Source organism: Lingula anatina, chromosome 6, assembly GCF_051362555.1.
Source record: "Lingula anatina isolate TDL-2025a chromosome 6, LinAna3.0, whole genome shotgun sequence".
Lineage (NCBI taxonomy): Eukaryota > Metazoa > Brachiopoda > Lingulata > Lingulida > Lingulidae > Lingula > Lingula anatina.
Window position 1 is genome coordinate 18,849,718 of NC_141772.1, and position 14,862 is coordinate 18,864,579.

Below are 14,862 nucleotides of genomic sequence, written 5' to 3' on the forward strand. Positions count from 1 at the left end.
ACCAAAAGCTTATATTTGATAAAGGAGTTATTTCAAGAATTTGAAAAATGTACACATCAAAGAAGCAAATCAAAGCTTAGAAATTCACACAGTAAGATCACAATTAACCAAAAGTTATACAACTTTCAAAATCAAATGGAATAGAATGACAATGTGAGCCTGAAGGTGGCAGCAAGACCAGCTTCATATAAGGTATGGATTGAGAATAATCCAGCAGTAAAATCAGACAGATCACAGTAAAAATGCACTGCTACATCACATTTTGCTATTAATTGTTATCACCGTTTGTGCATAGATGCATGCATGCATGCGTGACCATTGCTGCAGCATATTATATCTTATACAGAAAATTTCAAAAATGAAAGCAGAAAGCTGCTTTATTTCCCTGACTTATTAAACAAAAACTAAGCATTGGGTTCTAGTATTTTTAACTGATCAAGCCAAATAACTACGTAAGGAAAAGTGATACATGCAAATAGTTTTTGTTAAAATGCATGATTAACTCTATATTACTGAAGTCTATTCTATTCAAGCCCTTGATAAATCTAATTGCTGGCCAGACTGAAAAGAGGATTAAACTAATCTCATTCTAGTGGCAAAGGTTAAAAGTGCACTAACCTCTACATAGAATGAATAATAACTATTTGAGAAAAAGCTCCCTATATTATAAAATATTGTGCATGCAAATTGGGTTACAACCATCTTTTGATTAGAAGATTTTTACAATTCAAAGTTTATTAATTCCACACTAATTTCAAACACTTCACCTTTCCCATAACTGATTTCAAGTTTTTCACTCTGAAGTATTTCCCCAAAAATACTTTTTAATATGTACAAAATTTATGAATCACATTTAAGGTAAAAACTAAAAGAATTTTTTTTTTTTTTTTGAAAAATTGACAGATCAGATGTGTCCAAATTTAGTGAGAAGTTAGTTGATATTATCTAAGTATTGGTATTAGCTGATAGAACTGTTATATTGTAGAATCACACCTTTCTGCTCCAACAACAAGTGCAGCAACTGCAAGGCCCCTGAAACATTGTCACAATGCAAACAGAAATCACAACAAATCACAACAATTGAGATTTACATAAACAACAAAAAAGTAAAAAGAAAAATCTAAAATTCAACACAACAAAGTTACATCCTCAGGCATCAGTCACAATGCTTCCATCATGATAGCATTACAACACATCAAGCAAATCAGTGAAAACTAGACAGTAAAGCTGGCTGATGTACAGACATTAAACAAAAGAAACTGCTGATTCAGTAAATCTAACTTCACAGTACAGTGTGCACTTGTATTCCATGGAAACATTATTCAAACAGCAACCACAAGAGATACGGGGAAAATTCAAAATTAAGAAAGCAATTAGCATATGATCAATCATGCAAGTTACATTCAAAATCTAAATCAAAAACAGTCTAAAACGTGTGTGTGCATTCCAAACCTCTCTAACCTAAATCTTGCATACTAAGCTGTCTGTTTGATACTTTGATTATTACCTCCGCCAAGGAGGGGTTTTTTTACCCCTGTTTGCTTGTTTGTTTGTCTGTCTGTTTGTCATCAACATAACTCAAAAAGTTATGGATGAATTTCGATGGAATTTTCAGGGTAGGTCAGAAATGGGTTAACTTAGAAGTGATTTTGGTGGTGATATGGATCAATAATCAATCAATAATCAAACATCTAAACACTAAGTTATGGACAGATTTTGATGAAATTTTCAGGAACTGTCAGAAGTGGGCCAAGGAACAGATGATTAGTTTTTGGTGGTGATCCGGGTCAATAACCAATCAATAATCAATCAATAATAAAAAAATAATAAACTAAATCATTATAGAATGAAAATTTAGGGGTGAAACGACACTGGGTAGAGACTTTGCTGCCTTGGCAGAGGTCTGCGCTCTTGGAGTGCTTTTCTAGTTTCAAAATGTTTCCTGTAGGGTAACACATGTTTTCCCTTACATTGAGAAAAAGTTTTCTGTTTTTTTCTGATAACTGTACCATGTATGTGTGTGTCATACCTGGACCTCCTTTTCTCTCTCTGGGGACCCACTTTTTGAGCGTATAATGGACCTCTGTCTCTCCTTCTCCTCTTCTTTCTCCTTCTCCATCTCTGTCAACTGCTCCGCATCAGCCAAGTTATCAACAGCAATAGCCAAGAACACATTCAACAGGATATCTTTAGTGTGTCATCAAGGAAACTTTTATAAACATTTGAAGAACTATTAAATTGTTGATAAATATTTGAATATCTGCTAGACTGTACAATGTCCAATTTTACAAAAGCTAATTTCGGCTTACTTTCATTGTGATTACCTAAAATAGACATTGTGAGGGTAACATAATGCATAAGAAAAAAAGGTAGCAAAGATGTCAAATGGGCAGTCAAAAATAATAAAACTGATAAAAGCAGTGAAATTTTTTAAAACTTAGTTTAGCTAATGATTTATGAGAAAGGATACAGTTACCAACAATGAAAAGAATAACAAAGTAGAGGCAGACAAGCACTCCTGGACTGGCCACACCCTTGTAAGAGTTGATACCGTCATACATGACCTCATTCCAATCTTCACCTGTCAGGATCTGGAAGAGACAAGAGAATGTTGAGATTGGTGAAAATAAATTGAAGATTATAGTCATCCACATCACTGAAAAGAAAATGATAATAATTCCATTTTTGCACTTCCATGAATACTTCATTAACATATCAGAATCTTTCTCAAAAACTTTCATAAGATAGGGATGTTTAAATATTCTTCTTCAGTGTATCCTATTATGCTAACCTGAAAATTTCCCACCATCAAATATAGACCTTTCTCAATATAGTACCTTAAGACAAAAAGCCTGTGTTTCAGATTCTTGAAAAAGATATTAGACAGGTGAATAATACTGAAAAATGGTTCTTATACACCTTGGTTTTTTTGTTTCTTCCTGCCTACTGCAAAAGACATTTTTCTGTTTTCATCAATTTTACGTAGTAACACACAAGGAAGAACCATCCTTGGTCTATTTTACCTGAAATACTGTTAATAATGACTGGAAGAAGTCATCAAAGTTGCTCCTGGGCTTTGATTTATCTGTGAAGTTGAACTTGCCCCCAAACAGCTGCATACCCAAGAGGGCAAAGATCACTATAAACAGGAAGAGCAGTAACAACAGACTGGCAATGGAGCGCATACTGTTTAGTAAGGAGGCCACCAAATTGCTGAGGGAGGACCAATACCTGTACAACAGAATGAAATACACATTTATGTTGAAAAATATCAAAATCTATCATAATATCAAGTGCTGAAATGGTATTATTTCATAAGATTGCCAAGAGATGGCCATTGTTAATAATTACAATTCCTGCACTAGCAGAAGTAAGGTATGAACTTAGGGTTGTGTGCCTTATATCAACATTAACTTAAACTTATAGTCATGAAACTAATTCCTGAAGCATTAGTACCGGATGTTTTGTGACAATAAATATCTCCACATTTTTAATTAAATCAAGTATGCAAACAACAACTATTAGTTTCTAATATGATATCTTAACCCTTCAAAGCTATTAAAAAGGATGAAGTCAATCTTTTGGGGAAAATCTCAAGTTTTTAAAGCAATTTCTGTGGCAGGACATTCAACATATTAAAACAAAGTATCATCAAAATATGAACATTTTGTCTCTGACATGACCTTGGCATGACCTTGTCACTGACCTTGTGACCTTGAACACTCTGAGCAATCTGGCACAACGTAGCACACTGACTCCCAGTGGCGGCATGACCTTGGTGCTGGTCAACACCACTTCCACAATACTGCATATCACCACAAAGCAATCAAACCGGTTGAATAGTGAGACAAAGTATCCCTGGAAGCCTAGACTGTACATTTTGAGGAGCATCTCCAGTGCAAACAAGATCACAAAGAACAGGTTTCCAATAACTGAAATGATGAAAATAAGGCATCCTAAAATACTGTTAGGAAAAATTGATCCAGGCTGTCTAAAAAGTTTTACTTCAGCTGCATACGAACTGGTAGTAATGATTTAAGAATAATTTGAATTTAATTGAGAATTGAAAATGATCATTTGTACATAAGTTTTGCTTAATTTATACACTACTGGATTTGCAAGTAAATCAAATTTTGCACTCACTCTGAACTATAATGTATTTTGTTTCATTCTATTCCAGTAAATATTTTTCCATATCAGAATTATCAATCTTTCAAAATTGTAGTCTTGTTTCCCATCTACATTTCATGCACAAGTCTACCGTTATGGACATATTTCTCTTCAATATCACAATTTCAATGAAGACAGAGCATCCTACTTACACTGGAACTCATCTAACCATTCTGGCTGCTTGTAGTGCTCCGTTGTAAGTACACAAGTGTTAAAAAATACCATGACTATGACTATCCAGTAGAAACCTTGGGACTTGACAATTTTTCTACACGTTCTTCTACAGCGTTTGTTCCACGTCCGTAATCTTTTACTGCAATAAAAATGCAAAATAACAATATTTAAAGTGAGTGTTTCTTTTACAACAAAAATTTTAAATAACATGGCTGAAAAATTATATATTTTTGTCTAAAATGCACATCATCTACTCACATCACTTGCTTTTCACAAACGTATGAACATATAAAATTCAGGGGGAAAAAATTAAGATTCCCCCTTCCACCAAGAATCAAATGTATGCATTCTTCAATTCATGTACATAGCTGCAATCAGAAAAAAAGTTGTCTCTTCACCATTTCTGCTAACTGTACCTTTTTCTGTGCCACCATGACAGATTCTGGGTCATTTCTCCACTGCCTAATTCTTCAGTTTTCTCAGACTGGGATTCATTGGCTTTGTGGGTGGGTGTGGGCTCTACCTCCTCCTCCTCCTCATCTTCATCCCCCTCCTCTATGTCCTCTGGAAACAATTATTTCATTTATATAATATAAACTTAAAATCCTTTAAAATATATGATACGCCGACTGTTTTCTCAATTACATCAGGACAGCAAAGGATTTTCAATCTTTGCCTCTTGTTAGTTAAAAATAGAAATGCTGTTTGAAGAGATTGAACAGACTTTATTACCTGGGAGGCATGACATTTCTGTCTAGAGATGACAACCTCACTTCCTGACCTTACATCAACCAGTCAGTAATGTGATCAGGGCCCACTGATTATGGGTGAAAATGTCATTCTGCAGAAGTATAATAAACGTGCCAAGTTATATAAGAAATTATTTACTTTTCATCATCTTAATACAAAAGGCAGTAAAAATATTGTAAAAAAAAAACTGACCTGCTTGGGTTATCCAATCCAAGTAACCTTTCAGATCTTCCTCAAGCTGCTGTTTCTCTCGCAATTTTTGAAAATCTCCTCGAGCTTTTGCCTTCTCCCTCTCTTTGGAAAATTCTCTGTATAAGAAAAGATATTGGTTTGGTTTACAAATATCCTTCTATGTGATTTCTTTTTTCTGGTGACAAAAATTTTGAATATTTGAATTTTACATTATTTTTATCTATTTATTATTTCATTTTTATTAATTCATTTATTTATCATTATTTTTGTAGAGAGATAACCATTAAAATACCTTTTCTGTCAATCACTTACCCATTGAGTACACTCAGCACTAGGTTAAACACAAAAAAATGAAAACGGAATGATGAGATTTCTAAACCACTTACCCACTGAGTACACCCAACACTAGGTTAAGTACAAAGAATGAACCTAGGATGATGAGACTTATAAAATACATCCACGGCCATTCATTTCCTACTGCATCATTGATCTGAAAAAATTCAACACAGAGCATTTAGTAAAATTATTAAGTTCCCAATGTCTTACTTTTCTTGCATTATTCTTCTCTACAGAGACTAATAGTTTATACTTCTAATCAAGGTTTCTTCTCAAAAACAAACATGACATGAAGTGTCATTCCTTGTAGGTGATGAGAAAGATAAGAGAGTGAAAATTTACTCTGATCTTGTTGTTTTGCAAAAACTATTTTTTGTAAATTAATGGAAGTTTGAGAGAGAGAGAGAGAGAGAGAGAGAGAGAGAGAGAGATAGAGAGAGAGAGAGAGAGAGAGAGAGAGAGAGAGAGAGAGACCGACCCCATTCCCAGATATTAGATCGATCTACTTTAGATCGACCTAACTCCCTTGGGTTCACACTAAATAGCCGTCAGCCGAGCGGGCACGAAAGTTAATTACCCCCTTACAGCTTGAAGTAGGCGGGACGGACATTTAAGCCGGATTATCTGACAGTAATCTAGTGAGACTCCCCGCGGGGATAGATCGATCTAAAAGCTCTGGGAATACGCCCAGAGAGAGAGAGAGAGAGTGGGTGAGTCCCAGCATTACCCAGTAAAGTACTGTTGTCCATCCTTCCATCGTAACACACTGAAAGACTGTGAGCACAGCTAGACCTATGTTGTCAAAGTTGGTGATCCCGGAGTTGGGTCCCTCCCAGCGCTGTGGCTGTGGCTTTTCTGTACAGTTGTACCCATCATCACACATATAAGAAGAACCGCAAGGGGTGGGGTCATCCATGATTTCATCTGGAAAATATACCACTTTGATCATTTTCCCCACAACATTCTGAAATTTCTTTTTTTTTTTTTTTTTTTTTTTAATGCACTTCTTGGGAAATATTCTCCAAATCTCTTTCAGAATTTAAGTAATTTTACATAATCATATGTGTTATAACTATAATTTTTTATGTCTTTGTTTTGTTCATCCTTATAAAACACTGCACAGCACAAATTCCCAGTATTTAAAATGATCTTTAACTAAAAATCAGATCTCCCACTGCACGTAATTACCACCACATTGCCATAGCATTTAGTCTTCACTTACTTGGCAAAACAGTCCTTTATCATTCAGATTAAACTCAATCAATTCACCCCATTAAAATACCAATAGAAATACTAGAGGTATTACTCTCTGGCCAAAAACAAAATTCTTCACACAAAGGATCCTAAATATGATAATGCTTATATCGTCTTCCTTGCCAGCTTACCTGTGATACTGTGGTAACAGGTCTTATGCATTTTCCCTGAGAACAGCTCTAGCCCAACGATGGCGTAGATTATGATAACAAAACACACCAACATGGCAATGTGTAACAAAGGCACCATGGCCATGATAATGGAGTTCAGCACCACCTGGAGGCCTGGAATCAAACAAAATGATGCAAAGATGAGGGTAATGCACTAGATGTCCCATCAAAAAGTTTTAACCACTATTTACTCCAGTACTGCAGTACTGAAAATATAAAAGGGGATATGAAATATCAGTTTGTTCTCATTATCAAATGTGCAGTCTTAGAGGTGGTTAAGCACCATCTCCATGCCTGAAAACACAGGAAGATCAAATGAAAACATACTAACAAAAACAAAAAACAACATTTCTAGCAAGAAAATGGCCTAAAAACCATTTACCACTGCATACACACCAAAAATCAAATATGAGGAATTATCAATTTGACAGTGACAAAAATAAACTACAGGGGCTGTCATATTATCAAACACCCCTTCAGTCATATCCCTTGTTCTCCTTTGATAATATAAGAACTGTATGTTGGCTCAAAGCTTGGTCAAATCTGAAAAGAAACCAGCCTCTTGAAGAAGACAAAATAACCTCAGAAACATTTTCCCCGCATCATAAACAGTCAGGAGGCTTTATGGTGGAGATGGTGTACCTGGAGGCCTCTTCAATGTCTTAACTGCATCTTCTTTCTAGAGCAAGACCTTGCATCATAGAGTATATCTGTTTTGAGTCAGTGAATAAGCAATGAGAAGCTGAGGATCTTTTTTTCACTTTACATACAGTACTAAGTCAAACATATGTATGGGCTACATACCAAACTGCATTAGAGCCTTAAGTTTAAGAAACCCATATCTAAAATTACTAATTTGGTTAATAAAACTTTAATTGATCCATTTAATAGTGCTAAAAGATATTTTGGTCTAAAAATACATGTTCAAATACCTATTCAAGAGTTCACTTCTTTCTGAAAATGACTAAAGCTTGATTAAAAACATGTTTGCTCTGTAAAATACCCAAAAGTATTCCAATTGGTTATTTATGCATGTTTCAAAAAAAAAAAAAATATACAGATTTCAACTATGAAATGTCCATTCTGATAAAAGATATAAATATCCCTGAATATTTCAACTTTCAAATCTGCTGGAGGCAGCTTTTCACACCTCAAAATTATCCATAAAATCAATTTTTCATTATTACAAACTCTCTTTCTTCTTCAAAAAAGGTCAAATCAAATCACATCACAGCAAGGACCTGTTGCCAGGATAAAATCTGATAACTCTGCCTCAAAGACAAGATGCTGAAAGATGTGCAAATGCATTGAAAAATGGAAGCCATTTGGAAAAGTTTCAACTTGTCGACCTGTCAAAGAAACCCAACAGAAAGGCCAGTTAACACGCTGGGACTGGAAAAGCGAATGCCAGAAACCTTGTTTTGCCAGCAAGAACATGGGAATGGCATAAGAGAAGAAGACAAACAACCTTGAAACATCAGTCCATTTCCAAGAAGCAGAGTTATAAGCCAAAGAACAGCCATTAGATACTCCAACAAGGAGAACTGCAAATATGTGGGTTAGTTTATGACAAAAAATTGTCACAAGTGAAAAACAAGGAGATGGATAGAAATAAGGAATGGGGTGAAGGCAGCCAAGAGAACCACCAAATGACCTAAGTGGTCATATCTATATCACAAAAAGGTTGAAAAATATCACAAAAAATAACAAAATGGAAAGAAAGGAATGGAAAGGTTAAGGCTATTGAGTGGGACATTCATCGTCCTGAAACACCAATATATCCACCTTCCTATTTGTAACAGACCATGGTTTTAAAGTTGAAATTAAGCTTAGGACAAACCAAATAAAGCATCTGACATATAATTTTTCATCGAAGAAAGAAAGTCATCAAGTAAAACTGTCTACAATCAAGAATGACAAGCTATAAAAGTTATCATAACACTCATTTCAAACCTTTAACATTTCTCCCAGGCACTTTCTCAATCCAGAGCATCACTCTGAAAGGCAAACTCCACACTGGCAGCCAGAAAAAGATTGTGGTTGACTTACATGACAACAGTATATTCTACAGTGTGTCACATACACAGACTTTTCTCCTCTTTCAAACTCTGTCAACTATCCATAACTCAAGAACATCGCACAATATCACACTGACCCTAAGGTCTCTTTGACCATGAGATCTTCACATCAGTGCAAGAGAGAATTCCAAAATAAAAAAGGTTCATACAACAACTCATCATGTTCTGTGGTATAATATATTGTAATTAAGCCAAACAAAACTATTCAGGAACAGCTACAGTGGTATTACTGCCAGACAAAATATGGCACAATGGTCTGAGTATGCTTAGAAAAATAATAATAATAATACCACTCCCAGCCTTGAATGCAAAAGAACTAAGTTCTAGGAAATGAGGCAGAACTTTACTGTCAATACTTCCGTGATCATTTGCCATGAATCTAGCATTAATAATCCTGTAAAACTGGACAGTCATATCAAATTGCATACATTTAATTATTGATTATTATTATCCTCAGTAACTGCAGGTCACTTGATAAGTGAAATAAAAATTTACAAAATCTAATTTATGAACAAATATTTATTAACTTGAACTTATTTCTAAGCTTATGATACAATTTCTTCTCCACTAATTTAAGATACATTAACAATGCATAAAACACTTTGGCCTTAATCTGTAAATTTTTCTGAAAATGACTGATAACTACTTGACATGGAAATACAGATTTAAGAAAAAAAAATTAAAAATCACCAATCATAATAAAGCTGAAAGGACATCATGTGAATATGAATATATTCACAGTAAGTAAACTACACTTTAAATATAATACCAATAAACGCAAGGACAAAAGAAATGATAACAAAACTCGAAACAGGCCAGCTAAAGCTGACATATGTACAGACAACCTATACCATTTTAAACATGACGACTGACAAAATAACAGTAATATATGTGCACTTCACCATAAAAAGTCAGTCAAATGCCAAGTTCAGGTTCAAATTCAGGTTTAATAGTAACCACAGATATATCTCTTCTGTTTTTTGGAGTTGCCGGCCAGAACGCTGATCAAAGTGCATTGTGTTGTAAGAAAGAGAAACAAAGCCAAATTTTATGTCACGTTTGAATTTGCCTCATATTTTTCAATTTATTCAAGTCCAATGATATTAAGGATGTATGTCATCCAGTTGTAGGGATATAAAAAATGGAAATGGGAAGGCCAAAATATTAGGAATATAACACAATATAATAAAGATTTTAAAACATAAAGAATAATCAGATCATTCCCATTTTTGCAGTCAACCTGTTTTTTAAGCCTAAAAGCAAGTTTCAGCTTAAATAGTTACCATCTGGATGACACCATGTCCAAAAGGCCAAAATTATTGAAAAACTATCAAAAAATATAAGAAACAATCAGATCAAACCCATTTTAAACATGGCCAACATTTTAGGACAAAGAATAATCCCTGTGAGTTTGAAGGGAAGTGGTAATCCTGCTTTCCAGCCACTGCGGTAACAAGAAATATGCACAGCTCAGGCTCAGCTTGGGCAACACATACAAAGTCAGGTGACTGGGATATGTACAGGCACTTTAGTGTCTGCACATAAAAAGAACATAAGTACAGCTGACACCAATTCACAAGGACTGCAAGTGAACATCACTAGTCAAAAAATTTAAGTAAACCAATCCATGGACAGGACAAATAGAAAACCAATTTAAAATTGAATGAAAAAAAGACCAAAACATTCAGAGCTAACACCAAATAACATCGAGTGTACAAAATCACTAGACTATCAGATTGCAGCTTGACGAGAGCCATCAACAGCAGCACTGCAGAATCTACGACCAGACCAGTTGAAGTCCAAAACTAACTAGCCAGCATGGCTGGCATATATACAGACAACAAACCAAAAACTGAAGAAAGAGATATATAGGAGTCAAAATAAACCAAGAAAGAAATTTTCTTGAAATCATTAACAATTTTGATATCATAGCTAGGTATGACCAATCCAAAGGGGATGAGGGGATGTTTGTATATTGAAGTGTTTAATATAGAGCTTTAAAATGATAGGTTTCTTAAACTTCTACTGCAAATATAGATATATTTTACCTTTGTGTTTAGAGACAATTATTAAAAATTCATATTTTTCCTATTATATGATATACTCAGTTAATTTGACTGTTAGGAAAATACAAACCATGGAATATAAATCTTTCAGCTTATTTTAACTTACTAATGGACAAAAACACTCTCTACGTCTAAGGTGATTTTAGCAAACATAGGTAATGGCACTATATACAAACACTGACGATGTCTGTATATAAAAACTCACAAGCATTACATTTTAATGAAGCAAGCAAAAATATGCAGAAGTTCTTCACATTTGTTGAGGATAGATATCTCAAAGATAAAGGAAAACAAAAGTAAAAAAATCCAAACAGCAGTTTCCAACTAGATCAAATAATGTTGAGACATGACGTCTGCTAAAGTTGACAAATGACAGAGAGACATCTTGAATGAAAAGACTCAAGCCTTGTCAAAAACCAACACTCCCTTCTTTTGTTTGACAAAATCTGGAAATGGGTGGATACCAGTCCTGTTGTTAATCCACAAGGTTTTTTTCTTTCCCTGGCTTACCACTTTTGGGCCACTGCAGAGTCAAAGCAGTAAAAGCTTCCTTGTCGTATGAGCCACCATGTTGTAAACCTGTGGCACTAGTTACTTCCACAAGTATGAATACAAGGGCTTGGGTAGAAGAAACAAGGAAGGACAGCTTGAGGAATGTGGTCAGAAGAGAAAAAAATTGGCAATGTAGGAGAAAAAGGGAAAGGCAAAAGAAAATGCCTCTTAGATAATAATAATAATAATGAAAAAAGGTGAATAAAAGAAACATCTACCATGCACTACTTCTAGTCTATACTCACTGGGGACCCCAGATACCAATCTGAGCGGCCTCAGAACTCTAAAAGCTCGCAGAGCCTTCACATCAAACCCCTTGATCTTCATCGTTGACAAAAACACACTTACTCCACTGGAAACGAAAAATAATAAAACGCCTCTATGAAATAAACTACTGTCTAATAATACTTTTAACTAGGGAGTAAAAATGCAAGTTACTTACTGGGCGCCCTTGATACTAATCTCAAAGGCCGAAGGACTCTGAAAGCTCGAAGGGCCTTTACATCGAACCCTTTGATCCTCATGTAGGACAAAACTGTACTTAATGTTCTGAAAAGGCAAGCACACCAGTGGCATAAAGGAACGGCTGCGAAAAATCAATGATCATAGTTAAATACAAAACAAAAATACCATTCAATACAATCCTTATTACAAAATATAATCTTTATATATATATATATATATATATATATATATATATATATATATATATATATATATATATATATATATATATATATATACACTCTCTGAGGATTTTTTGTTTGTGCATGTATTAACTTTATTTTTTTAAATGTTGATAATTTTCTAGAAAATGTTCACAATCTCTCAACCCACCTTTGTATGGAGAAATATGCTAAATTTCTAAACAATTTGAATCTTAAAACAGTTTTAACAACTATGAAACTAATAACAGCTCTAAGAAAAAAATAAAATTATTGTTGTGCAGTTTTTTTTTATTTCAATCTTCATTTCTAGTATTGTACATTACAAGCTTAAAAAGAATAAATCCTATGTTAAATGCATATATTTCTATAGTTAAAAGTGGCCACAGGTGCTGATCATGCCACATACTAGATGCTTTTTGTCTTGACGCTGAAAGTTAGTGATTCAGGAAAAAAGACAGTATAAAAAATAACATTAGTCAAAAAGTCCAACCCTTCAACACAAACTTGAGTAGTATTCAATTATTCCTTCACTTATTTATCAATTTATTCATTTATTTACTGACAATTTAAGATTTCAGTAAACTTACATTTTGGTAATGATTTTTAATGTTCTCAATGGAGAAATCAATACTGTACCTTATAAGTATACTTACCCTATAACAACTATAGTAAAATCTAAGATATTCCATCCATTCCGTAGATAAGCACCCTGATGGAACAGGAATCCATAGGCAATAATTTTCAATATGGCCTCTACAGCAAATATGATAAGAAACACGATTTCTACATTGTCCTGAAAAGAGAGGAAAAAAATCATATATACTATAAATAACTCTCAGGGACATTGTGGAAAACAATGCCATAAACAAAGCCAAAGTTCCTTCCAAACATCAATTTGTTTTAATAAATGCAAATCACACTCATTTCACATTATTCAAATTTGTTTATTTTATTCTCAATCCAAAATGTCCATTGCTACTGTACCACTTTCAAAAGCATAAAGCAAATTTTCAAGGACACCTTTACATGTAGGACAGACTGACCCTTCTTGGGCAACTGTCTCTTTGATGAAGCCCAAGATTCTGATGAAACCAAAGAGTCTGATGAAGCCCAAGACCATAGACCAGAAATGTAGTCCCTTCTATCTCTGAAGTTAGTCACTTGCTGTGCCCAGCTATGGACATTGTCATAAGTCGGCATGGGATGGCATATGCCACAAATGTTTAGCTTAGCTAATTAATCACAAACCAATCCCCCCTTCCCAAGAACAAAGATTTAAAAATGGATTGACCTAACTTCAAGGTAAATGAGGCTCAAGTGAAATCATTTAGCCTCACCTGCTTTACTATTTTGTTTACAAAATGAATCCGTATTAACATCCACATTTTAGGGAACCAAACAAGAAACTATTATGCATTTTTAATTTTTCTTCTTCTTAAAAAAAAAACCCAGTGAAAAGAAGGAAAGTCCACCCTTAATGAAATACTGTTTTAATATCATTCTTAACACCAGTAATGCCATGCAGATTATGGACATTTAACAGTTACCAAGTTCTCTTCATTTGCTTGTACTAGAAACAATTTCTTTACTCAATGGTTTTCATAAAGCTCAATGATTCAAGTAAAAACAATGTTTATCTATTTCACATTCAATGTGGACGTTAGAAATGTTGTTAGTGCCCTTCTATATAGAGAATAAAGCTCACAACTAGGGAGAGCAAGCACATATCCTCATCATATCCTGTTTGAACTCTGAAATACATTCATTTCCATATGTTTTTTTTAACGCTTCCCCTCGCGCTCTAATACACCATAAATGCCACATTGTATGATCAACAAATAATTTTCCCTGCATTTGCTACCTCAGTTTTTAGCTGGCTTCCTGAAAATAACATCAATCAGCTATCTACCAGTCCAAATATTGACTGCAACACAGAGACAGATCAAATCTTAAAGAAGCGCAGACATTCATGCATTGGACGCAAGGCCAGTTCACACTGACAAATGTAAAGGGAACTTATTCATTGCCATTACTCTGAGAAATTAATCAATCACACCTAAGTGAATGGAGATCCACTATAAAAGGGGTTCTAAAACAGCCTTGATGATCATGTGTTAACAACCCCCGGGCATTGTCACCAAAGAGAACACTTCCAGTTCTTATCTACCATTACCCATACAAATGCACCTTCAAATAAAAACTACTGAAATGTGCTTTAGAGCCACTTCTGTTCTGCTAGTTACAACCACTCACTGTTATGTCCACCAATGTAACTCCAAAACTGTTCCTCACCCAATTGTGGCCAGAGTGCTATAGATGGTTTTTTTTTTTTTTTTTTTTTTTTTTTTTTTTTTTTTTTTTTTTTTTTAAATTACCATACTCCATAGTCATACTTCAAAGTACACATGCACTTCATCAAATCTGTAAGTGTCATGTGATATTCATTGCATAA

At 34.4% G+C, this 14,862-nt stretch overlaps 1 protein-coding gene across 27 annotated transcripts in view; it reads right to left on the reverse strand.

Annotated features, from left to right (window-relative positions):
* The window catches only part of LOC106176729 (muscle calcium channel subunit alpha-1), a 148,665-nt gene that overhangs the window by 61,148 nt on the left and 72,655 nt on the right, over nt 1–14,862 (reverse strand). For 20 of the 27 annotated variants that reach the window (XM_087014903.1, XM_087014902.1, XM_087014899.1 and 17 more), the window contains 13 exons: nt 13,064–13,203; nt 12,185–12,291; nt 7,008–7,160; nt 6,350–6,546; nt 5,673–5,776; nt 5,287–5,402; nt 4,761–4,908; nt 4,323–4,483; nt 3,707–3,932; nt 3,024–3,231; nt 2,471–2,591; nt 2,030–2,187; nt 994–1,032 (listed from right to left, as the gene is read on the reverse strand). In XM_087014903.1, the coding sequence (XP_086871029.1) occupies nt 994–1,032; nt 2,030–2,187; nt 2,471–2,591; nt 3,024–3,231; nt 3,707–3,932; nt 4,323–4,483; nt 4,761–4,908; nt 5,287–5,402; nt 5,673–5,776; nt 6,350–6,546; nt 7,008–7,160; nt 12,185–12,291; nt 13,064–13,203 (1,878 nt within the window). Of the gene's footprint in view, nt 1–993; nt 1,033–2,029; nt 2,188–2,470; nt 2,592–3,023; nt 3,232–3,706; nt 3,933–4,322; nt 4,484–4,760; nt 4,909–5,286; nt 5,403–5,672; nt 5,777–6,349; nt 6,547–7,007; nt 7,161–11,987; nt 12,095–12,184; nt 12,292–13,063; nt 13,204–14,862 lie in introns of all 27 variants that reach the window. The other 7 variants (XM_087014911.1, XM_087014907.1, XM_087014908.1 and 4 more) reach the window with 2 other exon arrangements.